At 42.6% G+C, this 27999-nt stretch overlaps 1 protein-coding gene across 2 annotated transcripts; it reads left to right on the top strand.

Moving 5' to 3' along the window:
• Window positions 1–5666: 5666 nt before the first annotated feature.
• SSX2IP (SSX family member 2 interacting protein) lies at window positions 5667–20187 on the top strand. 2 transcript variants are annotated; one of them, XM_083508699.1, is made up of 13 exons: window positions 5667–5802; window positions 6507–6670; window positions 6843–7043; window positions 9087–9197; window positions 10482–10617; window positions 11355–11430; window positions 11544–11721; window positions 13135–13285; window positions 14455–14591; window positions 15239–15409; window positions 17587–17698; window positions 18001–18121; window positions 19907–20187. In XM_083508699.1, the coding sequence occupies exons 1-13, from the start codon at window positions 5760–5762 to the stop codon at window positions 20076–20078; spliced, it is 1773 nt and encodes a 590-aa protein (XP_083364825.1). In that variant the 5' UTR covers window positions 5667–5759; the 3' UTR covers window positions 20079–20187. The 2 variants fall into 2 exon arrangements, with proteins under 2 accessions (XP_083364825.1, XP_083364824.1); XM_083508698.1 differs by having other exon boundaries at window positions 15236–15409.
• The last annotated feature ends 7812 nt before the right edge of the window (window positions 20188–27999 follow it).

Raw genomic sequence — 27999 nt, 5'->3', positions numbered from 1 at the left:
CTTTCCTACTCTGTTAAATGCCATGCAGATATGTGGCAAGAGAAGTACTGTTACTTAAAAAATTTTAAACCCTGAAAAAGTACCAGCTATAGGGTGTGTGTGTCATATGTGTGGTGTGCATATGTAGTGTGTAAGGGGAGCGGGTGGCGCTGTGGTCTAAACCACTGAGCCTCTTGGGCTTGCCAATCGGAAGGTTGGCGGTTTGAGTCCACACAACGGGGTTCGAAAGCACACCAGTGCAAGTAGATAAATAGGTACCGCTGCGGCAGGAAGTTGCACCAGAAGCGGTTTTATCATGCTGGCCACATGACCCAGAAAGCTGTCTGCAGACAAACATCAGCTAACTCGGCCTGAATTGAAATGAGCGCCTCACCCCATAGTCTCCATAGACTGGACTTAACCGTCCAGGGGTCCTTTACCTTTTGTTTTAACCTATATGTAGTGTGTACACATACATCAGCTCTCACAGGGTTGGCTAACCTTGAAGGTGGCTCTCAGGCTGAAGAACATTAAAGCATTCTCCTTTATTCTAGAAATAAAAGTTCCTTAAGGAAAACAGGGATCACACCTTAGTTATTCACTCTTCCAGAATGTAATGGGTGACTCATATATAGAGCTGCCAGACAAACCAAAGAAAACAATAGCATTGCCCACTTAAAGGGAGCTTGATATACAGAGATTAGCAAGTCAAGTTGCCATGGCATGGAGACAAACAAGACCACCTGCTAACTGCTGCAGATCAAGCACTATGCAAAAGACGGTTATGTTTTTTGTTTTGCTTTTTAAAGCTGGTACCCTTATTGCATTCCTATGGACATGTGCGTCTCAGATGCATCTCAGAGCCCACAGCATGCCTAACACTGCATAGGATTGCAGCTTTACTCGGAAGTCATTCCCACTAAACTAAGGTTAGCATACGTCCCCGTTTCCCGGGGACAGTCCCCGGATTTACAAATCAGTCCCCATACAAAATCCATTGAAGTTGAAAAGTGTCCCCGGTTCATTGGGGGGAAAAACTGGTTACCTTACACTAAACTCAGTTGCCAGGTCAAAAGTAGGATGTGGCCATGATCTTCAGAAACTGGATCTCAGTTGAGAACAGAGCAAAAAAATAACCTTCTGAAATTCTCTGCATTTTTTTATGGGTGGTGAAATTTGGGGGAGTTTTGCCAAACTGTTATTTGGAGGAAGGGCTCACTGTTAAGCAGCATGACTGGCATAACTTCCTCCCCCCCCCCATGCAGTAGTAGCTGCCATGGCTGTGGCTGCCACTTACCTGGATGCTGAGAGACCAGGTGGGCAGGGGAAGGTCAGGATGGAGGGAACACACTGCTGGAGCCAAATCTGGTGGTCCTGACAAGTGTGCCTGCGCTGCACTGACTTTTCCACCTGCCCAGGTAACACAGCAGTAATTCCACAGAAATGCCCCACCGGGTTAGTCGTGTTCGCTTTTGCTACACTGCAAGCAACCACAGTGGCAACAGTCGGCAACCTGGCCAGCATTTTGCTCTTGCTGCAATGCTCCAGTACTAAAACTGGTGCAAAGTATCTTATATGTGTGAAAGAGTGAACTGGGTGGCTGAGTTGTGGACTCTCTTCAGGTTTTTAAGTAAGAAGGTTGATGGCCACCTGCCACAGATGCTTTAGGTGAGATTCCTGCATTGCAGGGGGTTGGGCTAGATGACCCTGGGGGTTCCCTTCCAACTCTACGATTTTATCATTAAATGCAAAAAAAAAAAAAAAAAAAAATCAAGGTAACGGCTCTGTACTTATCTTGGGAAGCAAAACAAAAATTATTAGAAATTTTCCCAGAGGGGAGGAGCTTCGGTTACAGAAATCAGTCACCACCTCTCTCCTTTCTCCCTGGAGAGCTTTTAATCATGAGAAAACTGCGAGCACATCACAGACACATCTTATGCCCTTTTAAAATGTGCTTTTTTGTGGGGTGAGGGGCTGTTGGCTTTTTTATTATTATTATTGTGTGTTTTGTGGTTTTACATCTTGATTTTATTTTGTGAACCGCCCTGAGACGGTATAGGCTGGTATATAAATAAAATAAAATAAAATAAAATAAAATAAAATAAAATAAAATAAAATAAAATAAAATAAAATAAAATAAAATAAAATAAAAATACACTCCCCCCCCCATCACTTGAATCCTGTGTCCCGTCCCGTCCCCCCAAAAAACGCTCCCCAGTCCTCCCAGAACACTCTCATCTCTTCTGACTGCAGCCTGGGAAACTCTATATAGCCTTAGCCTCCCAATGCAGAGTGGCCCCTTTTCTCAGAGGAACGTTGCAACAGGTGAGAAAGGCGCTTCTGGCGCGCAGGGTGGGCGGCGGCGTCGTCAGCAGCAGCTGCAGAGCCTCCCAGGGCCTCTTGTTGAAAGGTCTCCTAGCAACCTCCCGGCCAATGGGGCGCCGCGTGGGGAAGGGGGAGGCGGGGCCCGCGCAGTTCGCCCGCGCGTGGGCAGGGCCAGGTCGGTTAGTGCCGGAGGCGGCGGCGGCGGCGAAGGAGGTAGAAGCAGCCGAGGTCGCCAGCTTGCCCCGCCCCCTGTCCTTTCGCGGCAGCAGCAGCAGGTGGGCAGCGCCAGGTGCCTGGCAGGGGAGGGGAGGGAAGTTGCCTCTCAGCCCAGCGGGGGGGGGGGGGCGGAGCTGCCCCAGGAGCAGGTTTTGGTTTGGGGGGCGGCAGCTCACCCCCCCTACCCCGAGGTGGGTGGGGGGTAGGGAGAATACCAAGGGGAAGGGTGGGGGGCAGATGCATAGGGAGGCGGTGCACACGTGGTAGCGGGCCTTGTGGGGGGGGGGGGCTGCTAGCTCGAGCTGCAACTGCATTGTAGATTTTGGAAGGGAGCACGAGGGTCATCTAGTCCAACCCCGTTCTGCAATGCAGGACTCTCTTTGCAATGCAGGACCCTCACGACCCTGAGGTTAAGAATTTGGGAACAGGGACTCAAGCACCCACGTGCGCTTGCACCGCCCACGGGGTGGGATGGGGCTTTGCATACAGCGTTAATCCCTAAATCCCCTGTGGTGACGTGTTGTTTTTTCTCTCTGTCTATCTCGTCCAGTTCTGATCTCTTGTCTGCTTGTAAGTAGCCAAACTGGATTCCCTGCCTCTCCTCCCCCACCCCGAGCTTTTGGAGATTTAAGTCCAGCCCCCCTCTTAAGTTGATGCGAGCTGTTTGTGGATCTGGTTAATCATTGCTTGGGACAGTCAAGGTTGTCTGCTAGTTTGGTATGTCACAGGGATTACACCTGGTTGTTTTCCAGTTCACACTGTGCTTGAGCTGCGAAGTGTGGTTCTTGTGCGTTTTCTTAGCTCTGGTGGAAAGAAAAAATAGCAACATCATCTAGCATTAGAAGGACAAATGGAAATGATAGTGTTATACTTACTAAACTTATTTTTATCCACCAGGCTTTTTTAAAATTGTGGTTGTAGAGCCTTTATGCAGTCCAGTTTCCCCAGATCTTTCCGGAGATTGCATGCTGATTCTCGTTATAGCGCAAAGACATTGTCCATCAGTTGCAGATAAACTGTTTATTGTCCCCTCCTCTTGCTACCTTATGCTTAGTACTCATGCTTCCCCAGACATCTAGTATAAAACATACGGGAGACAAACAAAGAGCTTGTTAGAAAATTTTAATGTTAGTTATAGAGTTGTATAATTGCATCATTTCTGTGGCCCCTTAAATTATCCTTTGCAAAATTGGTTTTGTTTCATACGGATAACAGAGCTGTCTATTAAGGAGATTACTTGCCAAATGAAAGGCTTAAGCTTTTATAAACTCTCTTTGCAATCTAATCTTAGAACACAGTTCTCCATGTGCTGTTCCTAGTTATGGTGTGCAACACCGTCTCCTATAATGGCTTAACATACATCCTTACCCATGGTTAATCTCTGAAGCCATGAGCAGCTGTGAACGAGATTTGAAATAAAGTTACGTGATGTCAACTCTTTTATGGATGCTTTGTCTCAACATTTGCAAAATAATCTGAACCCTGTTAGGGGAGGTACATATGCTGCCGCAGAAAGAGGGTTGTGTTTTTAAGAACTTGGAGCAAGCCTCTTTTCTTTTTGGATGACACAGCATGTGGTATTGAAAAGGCAGATGGTGTAATGTGATTGCACTGTAGTGCTGTAGGAACCTATTTATCTTCTGTCACTTAATTCTGAACTAGCCAGGGTTCTAAAATCTCACTTTAAACCTATTTATCAAGTCTAAATAATTTACAGCACCATATGAGCTTATAATCAAGCTGTTCTGCATGGAAAGGCTTGCAGTAAAGCTGTCGATATGAATTTGTTTTTAAACCTACAGTTAAAATTTGCCACTCTCATAGTCTGAATTCAACCTTGTGTTCACTCTGTTCTGTGAAAATATTTATTCCTGGGGAGGGAATCCTAAGGCACAAATCGAAAATCCACACTGAAGCAAACCAATCAATTGTTGTATGTTATATAGAGTGACAGGAAACATAGATGGGCTGTACAACACAGATGTAGTTAAGTAACATCTAGTGCTGGTGACTGTTAAATTGGGTTGAATTTTGTACTACCCGAAATTATAAATTCATTCTAGGGCTATTGAAAGCCAGTGTGGTGTAGTGTTTGGGTTCAAATCACTATATGGCCACAAAACTTGCTGGGTCACCATGGGTCAGTGGTTGCCTCTTCGCCTATAATTTGATCTCTTTGGAGGAAGTGAGCCTAAAAATGTAATAGCTACTGGCATGTCAATGTCAAGAAAGCATTTCTCTTACATAAAATATAGGTATCCACTATGCATCTTTTGAGCATGGATGCGTAAATGAGAGAGTTTGCTACAACCAGAGGTGAGGTAGCTGGGTAGAGGAGACTTTGGACCCTATAAACTTTTATTTGTGAGAGGATTGGCTCATGATTTCCATTTTCACTTTTAGCATATTATAAAGTCACCACGGGGTTATTTTCCTTAAGACGGTTTTGCTCTTTCCTATGAATGTGGCTTAAGCTGATGTTTGTCTCCACTTCAGGGAGCTAGTTCTGAAGTTTATACCCTGACGCCATCAATACTTCTTGCTACATGGAGTGATGAAGTAATCACCACGCAAAATTGGCTTGGTAGCATAAAAAAAAGAATAGAGGTAAATCGTCTAACAATTTTGTTCAATTCTGATGTCATATTCTGACCTCGAGTGAATCAGATTTTCTTCCCAGTTTTGAAAATCATGGAAATATTGTCAGTAATGTCTCTTCCCTCTTTGTGCAGCACACTTTTTTGGGGAGGAATTAACACCGATTCCTGAATGCTTCTATTTTCCCCCCTCTGTGAAGAATACAGAGTTGATGTGATTGCATATTGATAAACTTCCAATGTATAAAATGCTTTCATTGCTTATAAGAGCACATTTGCCATACACGGATGATAAGGCAATTTGTCTAACGCAACCCTGTTACTTTTCCTTTTCTTCACATGGATGATTAAGTATTGATTTGTAACTTGAGGTTTACCTAACTATCGCAAACCTCTGCATGGTGATGCATTTATGAACAGTTAGCCAGGCCCATGGATCTGAAAATCAAAGAGTGTGGCTTCTAACATACATAGAATGCCTTCTGTGCCTGCTTTAGCCTCTCATTTGATTTAAATACTCACGTTAATCTAAAACGCTCTTGCTATTTTAGGAGATGCTTACGTAGGAGATTTAACCCGCAGTGGCTCATAATGCTTCTCTGCTGAAGCAGTTGATCTGTTTCTCTGGATGCGTTAGTTGCTATGGGAGATTGGAACACTGTTACAGTGCCAGCACTGTCCCCAGGTGAATTATTGAAGTCATAAGTTAAATTTTGGATGTCTTAATGCAGGAAGGGTTGATTATAATTATTAAAAGATCTGAGCAGTTGATAGTTGAGACTGACCGTCTGTATACAAAATAGTTAAATTAATCTTTAAAATGGAAATGCATAACTATGTAACTGCTTCTAATAGGTTTTGCTGAAGAAAGTTGGTTTTTGCAGAATTGTGATATATATATATATATATATATATATATATAGCGAGCGAGAGAGAGAGAGGTAGCTAAGTATTTCCATCTAACAATCAACAGAAAATTTATTGTAATGTTCAGAATGTTGTGACTAACGTAGTAAGCTTTGTTGGGGAAAGTTGAGGTATAAGATACTGTATCTACAAGGTCACTCGTATTGATTATACATAAGAAAGAAGGAAAGCACATTCGTTATTTAATCAGATGCAAAGCTTCACAGTGAGAGATATTGCCACAAATCTTTTGGAATTGTTCTTATAATTAGCTTGCTGGATGTCATAGCTCTCGGTTTCCAACGTTTAGCTGCCATTGGTTAGTCATCCAAATTCTTCAATTGTGTATTGTTTATTTTTGTTACGCAGGAATTACACTTGCCTTGAAACCAATTGAATGGTCTCTGATGATGGGTATACATGTTTGAGTAAAACAAAAACGATTGGTAATATTTTTGTAATATTTTGCTTTTTCCTCTCCAGATAATATCACTTGGTATACCTCAGGCAGAAACATGTCCCCCTCAAGCTTAAGTGCACAGCAAGCGCATTGCTCACCACTGCCTTTGTCCAAAAGTGCGCACAGCTTTTTCAGTGCCTTCTGCACAGAAGAGAATGTTGAACAGAGCCTCTCCTATCTTAACAGGGTAAATTGACTTAATTGTGTAGCAAATATAAGCATGCTTTTTGAGGAATGAATGTGCCACTCCCACCCACCCACCCACCATTTGCTCCTTATGGCAGAAATAGTACTCTGTTTGATAAAGACCTGAATGTTGCCAGAGATTGGTTTAAAAGGAATTTGTTCTGTTGCGCTAGGAGCTGACCACGCTGGGCTTCCCTTCGCTTTATGCAGACTCCAGAGGCAAAGAGTTAAATGTGGTATCGGTTTTAAACTGTGTGAATGACATGCTGCTGCTTCAGCGCAAGACTCTGCGAGCTCAGGAAGAAACAGAAACCCAGCATCTAAAACTGGGTAGCGACATGGACCACCTGCAGAACAGCTATACTAAGTTAAAGGTGCAACATTTTATTATTAATTGTTTTATTTTATTTGGATTACTCATTTGCTCTTGATTCCATGGCAGGTTACAGCCATAAAATTCATTGAAACGCCACCAACATATCAGAATGCAGCATGACAGCAGATAATAATAATAATAATAATAATAATAATAATAATAATAATATATTTATACCCCACCCATCTGGCTGAGTTTCCCCAGCCACTCTGGGCAGCTCCCATTCAAATGTTAAAAACAGTACAGCATTAAATATTAAAAACTTCCCTGAACAGGGCTGCCTTCAGATATCTTTTAAAGATAGGATAGCTGCTTATTTCCTTCACATCTGAAGGGAGGGTGTTCCACAGGGTGGGCGCCACTACTGAGAAGGCCCTCTGTTTGGTTCCCTGTAACTTCACTTCTCGCAATGAGGGAACCGCCAGAAGCCCCTCGGCGCTGGATCTCAGTGTCCGGGCTGAACAATGGGGGTGGAGATGCTCCTTCAGATATACTGGACTGCGGCCATTTGGGGCTTTAAAGGTCAGCACCAACACTTTGAATTGTGCTTGGAAACGTACTGGGAGCCAATGCAGGTCTCCCAGGACCGGTGTTATGTGGTCCCGGCGGCCAGTCCCAGTCACCAGTCTAGCTGCCGCATTCTGGATTAATTGCAGTTTCCGGGTCACCTTCAAAGGTAGCCCCATGTAGAGCGCATTGCAGTAGTCCAAGTGGACAACCAAACATTTACCACTGTCCACCTCAGATCAACCCCCTCTTAAAGCCCAGGCAACTCAGTGTTTAACTGGCACCAAAAGATTAATGATGGTTCAAACTGTTTTCCAAGGAGGAGCGAGTTCCATAAACAGGGTGCCATCTTAGAGAAGGTGATTTCTCATGCCATTGTGCAGTGATTGCTCCCTAAGAAATGAACAGCGAGAGGGGCCTTTCCTGATAACCTTAGCACAAGGGGCACAAATAGGAAGAGATGGCTCTTTCAAATATTTGTGCCCCGAGTCATTTTGCTTTTAATGCTAACTCCTTGAATTGGGCTTGGTAGCATACAGTAGGCGAAGATTATTCTGAGATACCAAGCTGATCACCTGGTCTGATTTCTATTTATCTTCTGAAGTAGAATTTGGATTTATTATTGCAGGTAAATAGAATATTTTAAATGTGCGCTTTGATGTCAACTGACTTACTTAGAATGCCCTCAGTATTTTGTAAGGGAACTCGCTTCAGCCTTGTCATGGATGCAATGTTTAGCTTCCCTGTGTGCCACAATATAGGCATGTATTTTTTTAAGAGTATATCACATGAAAAACTCATAGCGATTAGAGCAAATTCTTGAAGTTGCATTTCACATCAGGGGGCCTTTTACTGCCATATCCTTTTGGTTGGGTCTTCATAGCAGTGCGCTTTATTTAATTCAGAGCAGCGCTACAGCCAGGGCCTTTTTGCAACAATATTCACGGGTATGGAGTACTGGAACATTTATATTTTATTTTTATTTTTTTGCTGCCTGTGCCAGCCATTTTATGCAGGCACTCATGGCACTTTTATCGCTATATGAGCATGGTCATCTCTCTCTCTTTTTAAAAAAACCACTTGCTATGGTAGATATCCTGGTGGTTCTCTCTTTAACACAGCATGGTTAACACAGCACACTTTGCATGCAGTATAAATGACTCTCAGCCTTACCACTTCTAGCCTTGTGTTAATGAATTAATTGCAGAAGGCAGAGTGTGCTGTGCAACGCACAGGGTCGCAACTAGGATTAGTCCCACCTTATTCCAGGTCTGCAGGTTGGAGGCAAATTGAACAACTTCATTAAAATACAGAAGAACATAGAACTTGATTTCAATGCATTCCGTGAAGGTAAGCTGTTGTGCTAATGCCCTGGGGTTCAGACTAATAGAAGCCAATCGCTTAGTACTAAATGTTTGTTTCTGTGACCGAACACTACAATCTCAGTAGTTTGGCAGCAGCCAGTTGTATTTCAGGTAAACTTGTGAGAGTGAATTGTGGGTCACTTCCTCTCCCCCTCTTTTTTTTTAAACAGGAGCAGCTGGAAGCCTCTAGAAGAGAAATAGTTGGACTTCAAGAAAGAGACAGGCAGTTGCAATGCAAAAACAGGAATCTACACCAGTTGCTAAAAACGGAAAAAGATGAGGTTAGTCAGCCTGTACGTTGATGGCAGTGGCATCGATAATTTTTGCGAGACTGAGCGAACTTTTAAAAAATATTGCCAGCCTTTCATTTAAAAGGAAATTCACTAGGTGTGGAGTTGTTGAAACCTGTGTTTGCAGCAGGCTTGTGTAATTGACAATGTGTAAGCTATAGCCCTCCAGATTGCGATGGACTACAACTCCCATCATCACTGACCAGCACTGGCTGCTGATTTTCTGGGGTTCTAAAATGTGAAAGCGTCCCACACAAGTACACATGGTTGCCTTCCGCAATTTGGAAGGTGACGTGACCAGGGGCTAGAGCTGGCATACTCAATGCGGGTGGTGCTGTGGTCTAAACCACTGAGCCTGTTGGGCTTGCCGGTCATAAGGTTGGCGGTTCGAATCCCTGCGATGGAGTGAGCTCCCGTTGCTCTGTTCTAGCTCCTGCCAACCTAGCAGTTTGAAAGCACGCCAGTGCAAGTAGATAAATAGATACTGCTGTGGTGGTAAGGTAAAGGATGTTTCCATGTGCTCTGGTTTCCATCACGGTGTTCCATTGTGCCAGAAGTGGTTTAGTCATGCTGGCCGCATGATCTGGAAAGCTGTCTATGGACAAACGCCGGCTCCCTCACCCTGTAAGCAAGATGAGCGCCACACCCCATAGTCACCTTTGACTATGTCCAGGGGTCCTTTACCTTTTACCTTTACTCAACCCAGCAGCTCACCTATTTTGTGTTAAAGAAACACATTTCTAGGAAACTCTGCACTGTATCTGCAGTTTCACACCACAGGTAATCAAGTTGTTTTCACGATTATTAACTCTGAAATGAAATAGAGGTGATTTAACGTTATTAGCATCTTAGTTTTTCATTCTAAATCTGCTCAGTAGCTTTGAAGTAAGGTTACCAGACGTTCCTGTTTCCTGGGGACAGTCCCTGGATTTACAAATCAGACCCCATACAAAATCCATTGAAGTTGAGAAGTGTTCCCAGATTCATTGAAAATAATCTGGTAACCTTACTTTGAAGGACTTCTTGGAACAGTAGGGAAGGTTGTGTAGGCAAAAGAGAATTTGTGGGTCACCCCTCCCCTTTTATTTGGCTCAAGGAAGCTTCCACTGTATCAAAGAGCTTTCCAGAAGCAGTGACACAATTGTATCCAAACCAATAATTGGAATTTCTGGCTGCATCAATAGCAGAAATACTGACCTAAGCAGTTTCATTTTAGGCAGGAATTTTAATTCAAAACCAAGAGTAATCTTTTCTTTAAAAATATGCATTTTGTAGGTACAGAAACTACAGAACATTGTTGCAAGTCGAGCCACCCAGTACAATCATGATATGAAGAGGAAGGAAAGAGAATACAACAAACTGAAGGAGCGCTTTCATCAACTTCTTATGAACAAGAAAGATAAAAAAATGAGTATGTCTTCTAAATCTTTTTCTAGGGATGGGGCTGGTCAGTTTTGTTCCCCATTCTAGTTTTAATTTATCAGTCATTCCCTTTTTTGTTTCCAAACTGATAGGCATGGAAACTCCTAAATTTTGGTAAATTCTGGCAGTTTAGGGACTGTTCCTCAGGTTGCATTGTCCAAACATCATGATGTATAGTGCAGGAAAAGTGGTACCTTCGAAGAAACACAGTACAGTTGTACCTTGGAAGTCCGTTTGACTTCCAAAACGTTTGGAAACCAAAATGCAGCTTCTGATTGGCTGCAGGAAGCTCCTGCAGCCAATTGGAAGCTGCGGTAGCCCCGTCAGACGTTTGGATTCCAAAGAATGTTCACAAACCGGAACAATCACTTCCGGGTTTGCGGAGCTGGGGAGCCAAAACATCCGAGTACCAAGGTGTTTGGGATCCAGGGTACGACTGTATATTGCTTTTCTCAGAACCTAACTTGATATGAAGCCTAACTCGGGGTTGGCAGGTAGACGGCACTGGATGTTTCTGGTATGTTTAGGTTCAGACATAGCAAGGACGACAACCAGTGCCAACTTGCCAATGTCCATCTGCATGAGGCTGAAAGTGGACAGTGTAATGACACAGTCTCACTCACTTGGGCTTCTGTACTTCACACAGCATAATGCAATACAAAATGTATGGTCAATTGGCATCTTCTAGGGTGTCTGAAATGTGTTTTTAATTTATCCTTCTTGCAGCCATGGATGTTCTAAACTATGTAGGTAGAGTTGATGGGAAGAGAGGTGCATGGAGAACTGGGAAAACAGAAGCGAGGTGAGCTGGTCACCATCTAATGATAAAGGGCTTTTACTGCTTTATTTTTGCTCACAACACAGTTTTATTTTTGCATTTTTCATGCTTAGTTACTATGCGTGTTCTGCTTTCAGAAACGAAGAGGAGATGTTCAAAGCTCTCTTAAACGAGTACGAACAGCGTCAGAAACAGCTTCTGATAGAAAATGCTGAGCTCAAAAAGCTGCTTCAGCAAATGAAGAAGGAGATAATCTCTCTCCTTCCACCACAGAAGCAGAAACCCAAGGAGAAGGCTGAAGATGGCAATGGAACTGTAAGTTTTAAAACACAAACACACGTCACACAGAGCAAAAACAAAATTGCACCATAAGGTGTTGTACCATGAGATCGTATGAATTGTTTTTCACTTTTGTCTTCTGTGATTCATCTTTCAAATGGTTAGACTTGCATCTTCCACCAGGTGCTACTTGAGTAGTTCTGAACTAAGATAACCAAACAGTCCTGTTGAAATCAATGGGAATTAGTCATAAATAACCTAACTTCTCCTGTTGACTTCAGAATGTGCCATAGTCAGGCTCTAACTCCACATGTTTTATTTTCTGCAAGACAGGAATAGCAGATTTCTGTTCCTTGTGGGAGAGCATAGTTTATATATACGGGTGTGTTTTCATTAACTTGGGCATGTGGGAATTGTTGCTCTTAAACCAGAAATTAAATTCCTGCCAGCAGCATTTCATTTTAAAAAATATTTCCCATTATTACACAAACTTCAGAGCTAGATTATATTTGCAAAACAGATTAACTCCAGCTAAACTGCCCTGGTATTTGACTCCCCTTATTATTCTATCTACTCTGTGCGCCTGTATCTGCCAGTTACTTTCACTGCTTCCATAGTTATTAAAGCATCACTTGACAGTCTTCATAACATTTAACACTATAACATTTGAACACATTGTGTCATTCTTTTTTACTTTCAGTAGATGGAGTTATTGCTTTATTTTGCCACAAGAAACACCCTGGTTTATAGGATTGGAACTAGTGACTTGGGGTGCCAGGCTTAAAGCACGAGAGAAATTGGGAGATTCTTGGGGACTGAATTCATGTATCTTCTTTGAAGAATTATATTTTGTGTGGTTTTTTTAAAAAAAATGATCAAAGTACTATTTTCCTGAAATGTTCCATGCTGCCTTTTCAACTGCCTTTGCAGTATATTTGAAATAAACATGTTTTTTTAAAAAAGTTTTTGGAGCCAGCGCAATTTCACAACCAGTTCTGAGTGCATCGTGTCCAGAAAAACAGGATTTTAGAATTCTGAGCTGCCTTAACTGGTAGGAGACGCCTGGTTAAAGGCTATGGAAATATCCTTTTATTTAAGTGGTTTTCTAGAAGAGGTGTACACATTGTGCATATAAATAGCTGTGTAGATGAATAGCCTATGCTGGAAAGCATAATGTTGTAACTGTAAGAGAGATTTCTGCAAGAAATAAATTTATGTATATTTGTTTGAAGATTTATCTTTGTTTTTCAACTCAAAAAAAGTTCTCAAAATAGAGAGGAGCACTAAAATAAAAGTATTTACAGTAAACCATCTACGTTAAAACACAAACTAAATCGACAGTATTAAAAGTAGGATAACATGAACCAAACAACCCCACAATTAGCTCATACACTTTTGGAAACCACTGTTGCTTCATGGATATCTTCTAAAGTAGGCATTTCCTTTCAGGTTCTCTCAGACATGGAGGAGGACTCTGGAGAAGCAAATAAAGAGAATGTGTGGGAACTTTCTTGTGAAACAGTGCGTGAACAGCTTGCTAACAGCATTCGGAAACAGTGGAGAATGCTGAAAAATCATGTTGAAAACCTGGACAACCAAGGTAAAAGTAGAGATCTGCATCATACTTGTGACATCTTCAGTCCTTCTGTAATGTTGGTTGAGCACTTGCTATGGAAATATCTATTTAATACTGTTTTCTAGTGGTGCTGTGATCCCTCACTACAAACCATCTCAAGCAATAGAAACTGGATTTTCCTTACTACAGGGGAACAGCTAGAAGAAAGTTGCATTTAGTACAATCATTTTATTTCAGATATATTATGACAGAAAAATTTCGTTATGCCCTTCAGGAATTGGGGGGGGGGCTTACACCATTGTCTATTTACAAATCACTTAATTCATAATCACACAAGCATTATTAGCAGGTTTGACTTTAATGGAAAAAATTCCTTTGCCCTCAGACACTTTATCTCAGTTCTTTCAGTTGTAGAAGTTTTGAGAATAGCACTTCTGTTATCCTGTATTTTCAGGCATTTTGGGTTCTTCTGCTTTCCATCTCTAAAGTTTTCTCCTTCTATATATTACAACCCCTAACAAACTCAGTAATGTCCAGTGCCCATCTTTTTTATTATTTTTCCTTTGTACATTAAGTAAACAATCAAATTCTGATTCCATTCAAGTCTTTTGGAGCCTTGCTAATGCCTTCATTGGACTTTTGGCATAATTGCTTTGAAAGAAATGCTGGCTATTTATCTAATGACTAAGTGAGTCCATGTAGCCCCAGAGAACCTGAGCAATTTAACAGACAACTGAGTGTTGGTTTTCTCTATTTCCATTATACAGAGGACTGGTGAGTATGATTTGTGCTGCAACACCTCCAGAATTTATTAACTTCTATTAAAAATGGTCGATTCTTTGTAGAGTTAGATTTTTCTCCTCTAGAATGAATTCAGTAACTACTGTATTTTTTGCTCTATGACTCACTTTTTCCCTCCTAAAAAGTAAGGGGAAATGTGTGTGCGTCTTATGGAGCGAATGCAGGCTGCGCAGCTATTCCAGAAGCCAGAACAGCAAGAGGGATTGCTGCTTTCACTGTGCAGCAATCCCTCTTGATGTTCTGGCTTCTGAGAGTCAGAATATTTTTTTTCTTATTTTCCTTCTCCAAAAACTAGGTGCGTCTTGTGGTCTGGTGCGTCTTATAGAGCAAAAAATACGGTATTTCTTAATAAAAAGGCAGAAATTAACAGAAGGCACTTTTCAAACTTGCAGTGTCGCATGTGCATTCTGGGTCACCGAACGAGAAAGATACAATCTCAAGAGAGAGCCATGAGCTAGAAGTCGAGAGGCTGCAGTTGGAAATTCAGCAGTGCAAAGAGATGGTAAAAACTCAGCAGCAGCTCTTACAGGTAAGCATCTTATCAGATGCATGGTCTTAGATGAAGTGTGCAAGAGGTATCAAGTAGTTCAGCCTTAGCTTTCCACTTAACAATTTCCTCATGTTCTTTTAGGTCTGTAGTAATTAAATAATAATAATACAGATCTACAAACAGCTTTAAAACGTGCACATTTTAACATGATTTTAAGAAGTCTGCCTTGCCTGTGCATTGTTGGATCCTGGCACAAATGGAAAAGAACAAGGTCACAAATTCCTGAAGGGGATTATGCAGGCTTTTGTATCCTGGTGTGCTTCAGAACTAATTTTAGGAAGGAGGGCAAGGAAAACAAAACTCTAGCTGCCCTGCTTCCTTGCACTTTGAATTGACTAGTTTTAGAACTTTTCATGCCTGCTGCAGGTTACATAATGTTCCAAGTACAGAGCAGCTGAATTGAAATGGAATCTTTTTCTTATGCCCAGTAGTTCACTTTATAGATTCCTCCTTTCCACCAACACATGCTTTTCTGACTTTTTGGCCTAGTAGAACACCTAGTTAATTATCTTTGTCAAGTTTATTTTGACTTTTTCTGGTAACTAAATATAACTTAATTTTGGCCCAGGTAGTAGCTTCCAAATAATCACTTCTCATTCCCCCCCCCCCATACTTACGTGCAGCAGCAGCTAACTTCTCCATGTGATGATGACACCAATATGTTGCTAAAGGACTGTTACTTGCTGGAAGAAAAGGAGAGGCTGAAGGAGGAGTGGAAACTGTTCCGGGAACAGAAGAAGAACTTTGAGAGAGAGCGCAAAAGTTTTACAGAGGCTGCTATCAGGCTAGGACTTGAGGTACTCAAAATGATTCTGTGCTTTCTAAGGCTGGAGAGCAGCCTTTTTCTGTGCTTCTCAGGTAAATCAAATTACCAGGAACTAGAGCTGATCTGTGTCGCAGGCCTTGTTCATATTGTGTCCACTGTTTACCACACAATGAACACTCAAATGTTTGAAAGCAAAAGCAGGCAGGGCATGTTTAAGGGAGCTGCAGCTAGCTACAGCTTCTTTGCATTTATCTATTTGTATTTATAGATCTGCACCCCTCACTAAAACATGCCTGCTGTATGATGTCTGGTCAGCCTTTGGTTCTAATTCCAACCATCCAAGTATTACAGCTTGTGGGTTCCCCTGGGTTGGCCTAGGGCATGTTGAGCTGAAAGAGCCATGGACCTGATCTACCTCGGATGCTCTTAAATGCTTACAGTTTGTGCTCAGCAGCACCATAGTTCCAGGCGAAGCTCTGCAAAAGCTCTAAAACTTTGCGATAGCATTCCTTCTCTGTTTAGTGTGGGAGGTACGCAAGCATATTTTTTTATTCCTCTTTCTACAGGAAAGCAGAGGTTGTGTGAGTTTAGATCCAGTGAGCCAGTGTGGTGTAGTGGTTAAGAGCGGTAGACAAGTTATCTGGGGAACCGGGTTCGCGTCTCTGCTCCTCCACATGCAGCTGCTGGGTGACCTTGGGCTAGTCACACTTCTCTGAAGTCTCTCAGCCTCACTCACCTCACAGAGTGTTTGTTGTGGGGGAGGAAGGGAAAGGAGAATGTTAGCCGCTTTGAGACTCCTTCGGGTAGTGATAAAGCGGGATATCCAATCCAAACTCCTCTTCCTCCTCCTCTTCTTCTTTTAACTAAGCATCTCTTAGAAGCTCCTTTCTCACTCTTTCCTGCGCTTGCTCAGAGTGGATCCAAATTCTCTCTTTGCTGCTTGTTCTCAGGCATCCTCTCCCTCTTTCATTTCTTCTTTCCTTTTGCCTTATAATCCTTTGAACCTATGAAAATCCGTGATGTTAAAGCTTCTGCGTACTTCAAGTTAGAAGACTATGATCAACTCATGTGTTTTTCATAAGAGCAGAATAGTCCTTAGGTCAGATCCTTCTTTCATCTTTGAAGTCGACACCATATTTCACAGGACATTTTTCAAAGGAGCTTGCTCTTACTCCCTCATGTCCTGAACCCTTTGCTGTTGTCCCAAATGTTCTCTGGTTGCTGAGCAAAACCTGGCACAAATTACCGTACACATCATTCAGAGAGACAATCTCTTTGTTTCCTTCCATCTCACCTCCTTGGGGGAAAAGGTCACCAGCCCTGCAATTGCCAGGTGGACCAAAGCCTGCTTAGCTTTGGCCTGTGAAGCACAGCAAATCCCAACACCTCTGAACATAGGAGGTGAACATTCCACCAGTGTGGCTGCCGCCTCAATCAAATGTCTTCTGCAATCCTGGAAAGCTGCCAGGCAGCAACTTTGGTCCTTGGATAAGCACCTTCACAAGATGCTACAATCAGGACTAACGCATCTCCCCATTGGCCAGTGTTGAGTGGGTCCCCAGATGTTGTGGGACTACAACTCCCATCATTCCTAGCCAGCATGATCAGTGGTCAGGGATGATGGGAGTTGTAGTCCAACAACATCTGGGGACTCACAGGTTGAGAACCACTGCCGTAGGCAGTGTTTTCAGCCCAGAGTTGTCCTCCCTTTGTAAACAGCCACTTGCCCACCCAGTATTTAATAGAGCCTGTTACGTATTCCATCTTGGGAGAACTCCTTCACCAAACAGAGAATGGAATGTTGGTACTTGCAGGGAAGCTCATTTCTGATTTGGGGTGCAGATGTATTAAGCTTAAATTGGCTATCAAATTGTGCAGGAGGCTCTTTCATGGTCTCCTATAGCCAGGTCATTACGTGCATTATTAAATTGCTTTTTCTGGTGCAGACTTGGCCATGATGTGAAACTTATGGGGGTGGGGTGGGGAGAGCTTAGTTTCAGTGCCTGAAGTTGCATGGTCCATGTTTTCCTGTGTGAGTGGGAGATAACCCACCTTTGATACCTCCACTAACCAAAGCAGAAGGGGACCTCCAGCTGAAGGCCAATGTTATGATCTTCTTTAACAGCCTGCGTTCAATTAATTTATTAAGTATAGTGCCAAGATGTATGTTGATTTGTTGTGGTAATTTTGGGTTTTCTCTTGGTGTAGAGGAAGGCATTTGAGGAGGATCGCGGGACTTGGCTGAAGCAACAGTTCTTGAGTATGACTCCTGACCAAAATAAATGCGACAACGCGAAACCTCAAAGTGCCTTCTGGGGAAGTAAGACTTTTATAAAAAAACTCTTCACAAACTCATTCTCCCTTTAACAGCAGAAATGCCTACCTTTAGCTGTAAATCTCTACGACTAAATTTGTGGTGATAAGTGCAATATTGTTCACTGGGTTTCTGTTGTATGCACTTAGCGTAAGTAAAGGACATGATAAAGGACAAGGCGGTGTACTGCAATGATTTTATTTTGCTTCCTAATGAACTGCTCGCTGCACCAACAAACCTCTATTAGCTTTCTGGTTCTGACAGCATTTGGCCTTATTTTTTCCTAAGAAGCAACATTTGTTTTGCAGGTACCGACTCGGATTATCCATTATCAAATTTCAGGTATCGCCAAAAGAAACTGAACCACATGACCAATGCCTCCAAATTCTCAGATGTTTGTCAGGCAGCTCTGCATATCCTTGAGAACAGGTACCCGCATTTATTCTGTCACTTTTGCCTTCCCTTCCCTACAGCATCAGAAAGTTAACAGGCTGTGGTAGAAATATTCACGAACCTCAGAAGTTTTTGGATTAGATGTTTGTTCCAAGAGATGTTAGAATCACTTGACTCTGTGTAATAATTGTTCTCTTGCATAGGAGCCAACTCCTAAGGGCCCGGGGGGGGGGGGGGCTTCCGCCCCCACAATAAAATATTTGAGGGGGCTGGCCCCCAATAAAATTGATGGGCATTCCCAAATGGGGTGTGTGCACTGTGTCATGTGATTGGTTATGCTTCCCCACAATATTTATTCAAGTTGGCACCCTTGTTCTTTCTCTTATGTAATCTTTTCTTAGCTGTTTCCTGGCTTCAACAAGTATAATGGTTAGACAGTTGGATTAGGGTCTGAGAGACCTGGGTTCAAATCCTCACTCAGCCATGAGGCTCACTGGATGGTCTTGAGGCAGTTGCCTTCTCTCAGCCCAAGTGGGGGGTTCTTGTGAGGCTAAAACGGGAAGGTGGGTGACCCACGTTTGCCACTCTGAACTCATTTCCGGAAAGGTGGGGTAGGAATATAATAGTAAATATAATACAACCCCTCCCTAACAGTTTTCCAGTCTCACAAGGTCTTGCAAGAAGTCTGACGGGGAGATGGGTTAATTCTGCAATGAATTGGGGCATTCCAACATAGGTTTATTTTTTATTACAGTCATACCTCAAAAGTCGAACGAACTCCATTCCGGAAGTCCGTTCGACTTCCAAAACTTTTGGAAACCAAGGCGCGGCTTCCGATTGGCTGCAGGAAGCTCCTGCAGCCAATAGGAACCCGTTTCAGACGTTTGGGATCCAAAGGACCTTTGAAAACCAGAACACTCACTTCCGGGTTTGCAGCGTTTGGGAGCCAAAATGTTCAACTCGCAAGGCGTTTGACTTCTGCGGTACGACTGTATTTACTTATAAAAGTATTTAAATACCACTAAATCGCATGAAAGTGGTTTTACAACATTATAAAGATATAAAATAACAAAAGAGTTTAAAACAAGCATCAACAAACCATTGTGGGGGGGAGTACTGATAATTGCCTGCACAGGAGGCCTGGCAGACTAAAAAAGTTTTCAGCAGGCATTTAAAAGTTGTCACAGAAGGCGCCCGATGAATCTCTGTTGACAGAGTATTCCGCAATACTGGGCCAATGACACAACTTGGTTTCTTCTTGTTGTCACACGAACCTCACCAACTTGGGGAACGGTCAGCAATGCTCCTGCATAGGGTCTCAGTGACTGAGCTGTGATATAAGGGTTCAGGGTGCTCCCTGAGTTGCCTTGGAGTGGACCTAAGTTGTTCAGGGACTTGTAAATCAATACAAGAACCTTGAACCTGGCTTGGTGGTAAATGGGCAGTCAGTGCAGCTGTTTTAACAATGGTGCCATACATTTTCGGCCAGAAACTCCCATCAGCGGCCCTCAAGTTTATTGTCGCACACCTGGCCATAGAGCTGTCGTTGGAATTGTTCAGGGCAGGGCAAGTCTACACAACGTAGACCAAGCCGACTGTATCCCACCAGCCCTGTGTTTTGCTTGGCATGGGCCATTCCTTGCACCATGGAGGTAGAAAATGAAGAACCCAGTGGTACATTGCCATATATAATTGCCGTATAGAATTGGTAAACGCTGCCTGTCTTGGGGGAGGTGTCATAAATTGCGTGAGCCAGGGCTCCTCCTCCAAATTAACGTGCTTGACCCTCTCTTCTTGTTGCTGTTTCTCCTTCGCCTCAAGTGCTCCTCTGGATAAAACGCCCGATGACCGAAAGCCAAGCCAGGTTAGAAAGGAACAGTTGAGGAAGATGCAGACTACTGATGCCAGTCCCGTTGCGCAAGACGATGTGGACAGCTTGCACATGCTACTGCCAGCAAACTTATGCACAGAGCACATAGATAACTTGCCTTAGATTCTCGGACCTCTTTCTCTCTCTCTCTCTCTCTCTCTCTCTCTCTCTCTCTCTCTCTCTCTCTCTCTTTGCTTAACTGGATGTGTCCATAAACTTTCGTTTGGCGAAACAGGGTGTTTGTTTTTCATGGAAGCAATCAGCGGACATTGATAGCGGTTGTGCTGTATGTGTGGCTTTTTAAGGATTCCCCCCCCCATCCCAGCCCTCACTTTGGACCTTTCCTGTCTGTACCCTTTTGAAAGGCTGTTTAAAAATATATGTCTTGAAACAGATTATATTCTTAGAACAGAAGACGTTCTTGAACGGAAGGAATATGTGAATCTTCTGATAGCGAAATTGTATTTTTTACTTCAGGTACTAGTAGTGCTTTTAGCACTAGTATGGGGGGATATTCACTTGCGTCTCAAGTGTAACTGGCATTGAAACTCTTCCCCCCGCCCCCACCCCCAACTTGAATGTACAGCATATTGCAGGTGATTAAAACGGCAGGTTCTATATTTATTGTGTGACTTTGGGATTACCTCTTTTCATAAATTAAAAAGTAAGGTATTAGCTTGCACATAGATGGATACACACACACACACACACACACACACGAGATAACGTGTCAATGCCATGAAATTAAATTCATAGGTCCCAAAAAATCATAGTATTTTACATGCCAATTGTCACAGAGGTGTTTTTTTTTAAATGTGATACTATGTTTACAGATGGGGGATTTTTTTTAATGCTCAGAGAAAAAGAACCTTATAATGCATCTGCAAAATAAATGTAATAAGCGTATTCTACAAAATACAAATGAATGGATTCTGGTGTTTTATTTATCAATTGGAGACACTGTACCAAATCGGAGGTAGGTTACGATGGAGCTCCCTCTGGCTTGCCAGGGTCTTCCATCTGGCCTCTGAATTCTAACTGCTAAGCATTAAGTGTTTCATCAGCTCATGAATCTATGCTTGAAGAATCAAAGTTGTGTTTATTTGTATGCAATATAATTTTTAGAATTGATTCTTTCCGTGAAAAGGCGTTGCGGTATCTCCCTGCTACACAGTTTGCATTATGTAATGCATTTTAGCAAAACAAATAAGAACTTTGCAATTCTTTTTGCAAGTTTCTGGGGTTTCTAAAATGTAAGACTTGGAGCCAATTCACACAAAATTATTTCTTCTACATGAGAGAAGACCCGATACACTTTTTTAATGGTGTGCATGCAGGCATATACCTACTGCAGAGGTCACTCATCGTATTGGGCCAATGGCCACATTTGGAATAGCAGTTGTGAGGGTGTGACTTGTAACACAAAATAACACCCACATCTTGAAAGAGCACCACAAGAGACAAGGCAGCAGAGTGTTGTGAATGTGCCTCACCCTCCAGTGTGGGGGAAAGGCAGCTACATCACCCATCATCGTGCTCAGGGAAGCTCCTTATTCAGAACATTAAATAAAAAAAGCACATTGCCTGCTTTTGACACAGTGACATTCTTGGCTTCATGGAATGCTTGAGAATATTTGACAGTGATCAAACAACGGGCAATCTGTTGACTGGTCAACTGACACTCTTGACCTGTCAGCTCCCCAACTTGCCAACACAACACTGACATCAGTCAAACTTTCAGTTTAGGTCATACTCAGATAATCTGCAAACTTGATAAACCCAAAAGGTAAATGGAAACATGGTGAGTGAAGACACCTCAACCCCCCGTCAAATCTTCTAACTTAGCCAGCAAGTGCTGGTAGGACTTCAGATACAGTTGGCAATCCATTGCTCCACATACATCAAGGTTAGAATCCTGCAACGTGTTATACATAAGGCTGCCTCTGAAGACAGCTTGGAAACCTGCTGGTGCAGAATTCAGCAGCCTGGTTGCTTACAGGAGCAAGACAGAGCATATAATGTAAATCCTGGTCCAGCTGCACTGGCAGCCAATTAGTTTCTGAGCCCAATTCAAAGGGCTGGATTTGACCTATAAAACCTTCAATGGCTCAGGACCGCAATAATGCTTCTCCATTTGAACCTACCCAGGCCCTACGTTCAGCATCTGAGGCCCTTCTTCATGAGCCTCATCCGCGAAAAACCCAGAGGGTAGCAACATGAGAAAGGGCCTTTTCTGCAGTGGCTTCCCACTTGTGGAATGTTCTCCCCAAGGAGGCCTGAGTAGCGCCTTCATAATACACCTTTAGGCACCAGGCAAAAATGTTCCTCTTGAACCAGGCCTTTGGCTGATTAACCTTCTATGGCCTTTCAAATCTGTGGGAGGGGGGAATTATTGGTTTCCCTTTGTTCTTATTTTTATTATGTATTTGGTGGGCTTTATATTGTAATTTTACATTTTGAACCTCCCTGAGATCTACGGATGAAGGGCAGTATATAAATGTAATCGACAACAACAACAGTCCACCCCACTAAGAATTACAGTCTGAGATTGCACTCCTATATCCAATTAACCCAGGAGTAAACCCCAGTGAACTGAATGGGGCTTGCTTCCGAATCGACGTGTAGGATTTCACTGTAAATTAGTCACACTTAGTCCAGAGGTAGAGGACGTATGACCCTGCAGATGTTGTGGGCTACAGCTCTAAAATTCAAGTACAGAATGTTCACAGCAGCCAGAAAGTCTTAATTTCTCATCTTTGCTTGTATAAACAATAAAAGAGTGCCAATTTGTCACAAAAGTATATTTATATTTCGCTCCTTTAACCAGACCTATTTGTTACTTCTCCCACCAGAGCGACTTGCCAAGCCATTTAATAACCATTAGCTAATGTGGCAACTTCCAGTATTCCAATATTGAGCAACAACCAGCCAGGTAGCTACAAGAAGACAGCCCATTAGAGGTTTGAAATGGCAATCCATGTTGTTTTGAAAAAAAATCTTTAACTCCACCAGTTCCAGAGATTTCAGTACAGTGGTGCCCCGCAAGACGAATGCCTCGCAAGACGAAAAACCCGCTAGACGAAAGGGTTTTCCGTTTTTCGATGCGCTTCGCAACACGAATTTCCCTATGGGCTTGCTTTGCAAGACGAAAACGTCTTGCGAGTCTTGCAATTTTTTTTGCTTCCCCCCCTTTTTTTAAGCCGCTAAGCCGCTAATAGCCTTTTAGCCGCTAAGCCTTTAATAGCCGCTAAACCGCTAATAGCGCTAATCCGCTAAGCTGCTAATAGGGTTGCTTCGCAAGACGAAAAAACTGCTAGACAAAGATACTCGCAGAACGGATTATTTTCGTCTTGCGAGGCACCACTGTAGTTGCTGTCCAGGCATTTTAGTAATTTCTGCAAAGACCCCAGTACAAAACTGCAACCTACCTTTCTTTTTAAAGTCCACCACATATGCTGGAATGACCCTGGTTCCTTACACAATCTTGAATTAGAGATTGTCAGTTGAAGCTGTCTCACAGTGCAAAAATGATATATGACCTCTATTTTTAATGCTTGTTCCCACATACTAGATTATATCAATTTAAATGGGAAATTTAACCACATAAAATTCTACCAATGGTCTTCGATCAAAATATTCCAGTTGGACTCTTACATCCGTTTCAGGCCTTCTTCAGAGCCAATATCAATGCTAAGAAGTAAATTTTAAGCACGAGACACCAACCCTTCCTTTCGCCTTCAGTGCTCGGAAACAATAGCTCAGGGGTCAGTAAACTTTTTCAGCAGGGGGCCAGCCCACGGTCCCTCAGACCTTGTGGGGGGCTGGACTATATTTTCAAAAAAAGAAAAGGAACATATTCCTATGCCCCACAAATAACCTAGAGATGCTTTTTAAATAAAAGCACACATTCTACTCATGTAAAAACATGCTGATTCCTGGACTGTCTGCGGGCCAGATTTAGAAGGCGATTGGGCCAGATCTGGCCCCGGGGCCTTAGTTTGCCTACCCATGCAATAGCTGAAAGATCCTTCAGGAATTGCTGATCAACATGTTCCTATCTAATAAAGGAACCCACTTGATACTAATTCAACCAGTTAAAACAGTTAAAGGTTGAATATTTCTAACAGGAGTCCTGTCTATTGGGATGGAATTTTAATTTAGCCATACTATTAACACTGAATAATCAGCAAGCAATTATATTCAGCTGCAATGAAGCTGGATGGACAAACGACTCTGGCTTGTCTTGGTTCTTTGCTTCCCTGGAATGACCTTCTGGGGGGGCCAGAGAAAGTTTTCACTGACCTGCTATTGCCCCAATACCCCTTTCTTCTGGAAACCTACATGACTTGGCATTCATGGAAGATACAATATTTGCTAATCACTGTCAATATTTTTGTAGACAAAAAAGTAATCCCTTGGTCACTGTGACCGGTGATAAAAGGACACACTGCAAATTGCAGCAATGTTGCCAAAGAGGAAAACAACCCAGAGAGGCAGATTATGAATTTAAATATCAAATTTTAAAATCATGTAAATATCTGTTCACCCCCTTTCCCCTGCCTGTATCTTCATATTTTTGCAATAGTACTATTGATGGATTTTTTTGGGGGGGGGGGGATGCTGTAGAAGATCTAAAGTACATTCTTTAGAAAAACAACAACAAGTTAATGCACAAATCTTCCTTTAAGATGTTGATGAATTCCCAATACCCATCAGCTCCAGCCAGGATGGCTAATGGTCAGTGGTGGACATTCTTGGACTGTGGGTCTGGGCAGTTGCCTTCATTTAACATGGATCTTGAATGTGTGTCCACTGCCTGCCTCAGACTCACAAACCCTCCAAGTGTCCCTATTTTCCAGTGACAGTCCTGGATTTACAGAAGCCGTCCCGGTTTCTGACCTGAACCTGAAATGTCCTGTTTTTCCTTAGGACGTCCCTACTTTCATCCAAGAAATGTTGGAGGGTATGATAAGATGTCCCTATTTTCCTCAGAGAAATGTTGGAGGGTATGGAGTTACACAACCCCTGAGCCAAGCCGTTAAGTAACTACAACATTTAGGTGACATCTGAATGCAGTCCTATATAGTTTTATTATGTTTTTTATATATGTTGGAAGCCACCCAGTGTGGCTGAGGCAACCAAATCAGGTAGGCGGTGTAGAAATAATAAAATTATTGTTTTTATTATGGAATAGGACATCTCTATTTTCATCAGAGAAATGTTGGGGGGTATGGACTCATTATGTCCCAAACTACAACGTTACTTTTTACTCACAAGGCTTCCACTCCTCTCTCCATCCTTCTTGAGAATGACACCATTGCCTTGGCTTTCTCTATGACTAATGCTACCATTTCCTTGTAACAAGTTTTGTCACTTCTCTCCTTAAAACATAGCAAAATATGCCCTGCCACTTGTTCCCTTAGCACCCAAACCAACCCTTCAAGCTGACACCTCCTGTTCATTCCTCACCCTTGACTCCTGCAACCTCCTCCTCCTCTCTGTTAATCCATTAGCTCGCCTCAGTCTTCTTGCCTCTGTCCAGAACGTAAGCCAAAATAGTTATTGTGTTGCACTGATCAGGGCCAGTCCTACCATTAGGCAGAGTCAAGCAGCTGCCTCAGGCAGTGGATGCAATGAGGCGGGGAGCAATGGAGGACAGAGGACAGAGCTGTGTGCCTGACCTGCTCCCCATAACCTAACCTGCTGTCTTCAGTAGTGGTGGAAGAGACTGCAGATATTCAAGTAAGAGTCAACTGCTAATCCAGCCGGCTTTTGAACAAGAGCATCATCTTGACCTTTGCCTCAGACAGGAGATGGTCTAGACTACAGGATGCCCCAGGAAGCTCCCAGCACAGGTTTCTTGCCATCTCCCAGATCTTTCACAGGCTCCTTCAAAGCCCTCCATGGTCTTGTCCATCTATCTGTGCCACACCTTTCAGCTCTTATATTTTGGTATTTCTCAGCCCCTCCACTTTCAACATGTTAAGAAAAGGATTTTGCTCCATCAAACAGCTCTGCACCTTCTCCATAAGGAGGCTACCTCTTACCATGAGGCAAGGTGAGGTCACTGCCTCAGAGGCAGAAGATCCATTCCTTAAGGAATGCATTACCACCTGTTGCTGCCGCAGTGGCAATCTCAGCTGTGGTGCATTCCTTGGAGGCCACATCTGCTGCCTCCTCAGCAGCCCCCTCCACAATGCTGCCTCTACAATGGCCTCTGGGCAAAGAGGAGGTGCTGCTGGTCTTCCCCCACCCTTGTTCTCAGTGTAGATCATCCCTCGCTCCTTCTTCTCTGGCAGAGTGGGTTCTCCTGAGGCGCCAAAATGTCTTGGCCCAGCTCTGGCTGCAGTGGAGTGAGAGGGACATACTAATATGATGTAAGCTGCCCAGAGTGGCTGGGGAAACCAGATGGGTGAGGTATAAATAATAACATTATTATTATAGCAGAGTAAGAGTCCTGCTAGATTAGGCCAAAGGCCCCTCTAATCCAGCATCCCAGACCTTCCAAGTGTCCCTATTTTCCAGGGACAGTCCTGGATTTACAGAAGCCGTCCCGATTTCTGATTTGATCCCAGAATGTCTGGCTTTTCCTTAGGACGTCCCTATTTTCATCAGATAGATGTTGGAGGGTATGAAGTTATCTGACCCCTGAGCCATCTGAAGGTTGCCCTTTATAGGGAAGTTTTTAATTTTTAATGTTTTATTCTGCTTTTATATATGGTGGAAGCCGCCCAGCCAGATGGGTGGGGTATAATAATAATAATAATAATAATAATAATAATAATAATAATAATAGGATGTCCCTATTTTCATCAGAGAAATGTTGGAAAGTATGGCATTCTGCTCTCACAGTGGTTAACCAGATGTTTGACTATACAATGGTAGGTCCAAGGTTCAAAATAACTTATCCGTATTTGTCAGTAGGTAAACTATTGCATCATATGTTAGGTTAGAATGACCAGGTCAATGTCTCTCTCACCTAAAGTGATGCCTAAGATGACTGCTGGGCATGAGGAAATCTACACCCCCAAAATTATTATTTTTTAAAAAAATCAGCGATTGCCAAAAGAAAAGTTTGCTGAGAGAGATAAACATCTGCATGTTCAGCAAAATCTTGACCAGTATGGATCACGTGATGCTGCTGATCTCCCTATAAAAAGCCCACTGTGGCTGAGGGCTATCATTCGCCTTCACCATGAGGGGAATAGTCCTAGCCCTCCTGTTCGCCCTTGTGGGTAAGTCAGCAATTGCTTTTACTATTATCCTTTTGCAGAACTCTGTAGAGTTTAGCAAAAAAAGAAGAAGGTTGTTTTCTGCTGTCAGTACTCACATTGTGACTTATTCAATTTCTCTCTTCTAGCGTGCCAGAAGATTCCATACAGTAAGTTCATCAGTATTCTAACCTTATTTTAAAATCACCATAGTACCTTTGTTGAAGTTGCATTTATGATAGTCAACCACTAAGGGTAGAGTGGGGAGAGATTAGTTGAGTTTGTGTAGCGTAGTGTCTGAACTGCAAAATCTTGAAGTTCCTTGTTTAAGTGTTGTTAAGTGACCCAAAATGCTTAAATCTTTCTGAGCCTCAGCCCTGAAATATGGGGAACAATAATTATGACCTACCTTGCAGGCTTGTTGTAAGAATTACAAAATTAAATTATGAGAAGAGCTTGAAAATTATAGAGGGCTGTCTAAATTCTAAGCTTTATTAATTCATTCATTAATGATTTTTAAATGCACTTACATCTCACCCAAAGCTCAGTATGAGTACGTTTTAAAGATACTGAAGGAAGTATGAAGTAATTTACGAATTAATAAGCAGAAGCAACAACTCACTGTTCAAAGGAAATTTCGTTTCCTATTGCAGTGTTATACTAAAGCCCAAAGAGGCTCACAAATACATAAATTACAGCTCTGCTAATTAAAACTTCTCTCCTTATTAATCAAGTGAAGTTTTAGTGTGATCATCACTGAGTAATTAATCTGACTGTTGCATGCAGTTCTAGTGGCAATACATTTATGAAACACAATGGGTGTAAATGAAACT

This window comes from Podarcis liolepis (assembly GCF_965112155.1).
Source record: "Podarcis liolepis genome assembly, chromosome: 6".
NCBI lineage: Eukaryota > Metazoa > Chordata > Lepidosauria > Squamata > Lacertidae > Podarcis > Podarcis liolepis.
The sequence above is the reverse complement of the archived record's forward strand: the minus strand, read 5'-3'. Positions and strand labels throughout refer to the sequence as shown.

Excerpts from the sequence above, each read along its gene's own strand:
- SSX2IP (XM_083508698.1), top strand. The coding sequence starts at position 5,760 with ATGGGAGATTGGAACACTGTTACAGTGCCAGCACTGTCCCCAG. Across the intron at positions 11,431-11,543 it reads ACTGGGAAAACAGAAGCGAG|AAACGAAGAGGAGATGTTCA; the intron begins GTGAGCTGGTCA and ends TTCTGCTTTCAG. Across the intron at positions 18,122-19,906 it reads CTGCATATCCTTGAGAACAG|TGCTCCTCTGGATAAAACGC; the intron begins GTACCCGCATTT and ends CTTCGCCTCAAG.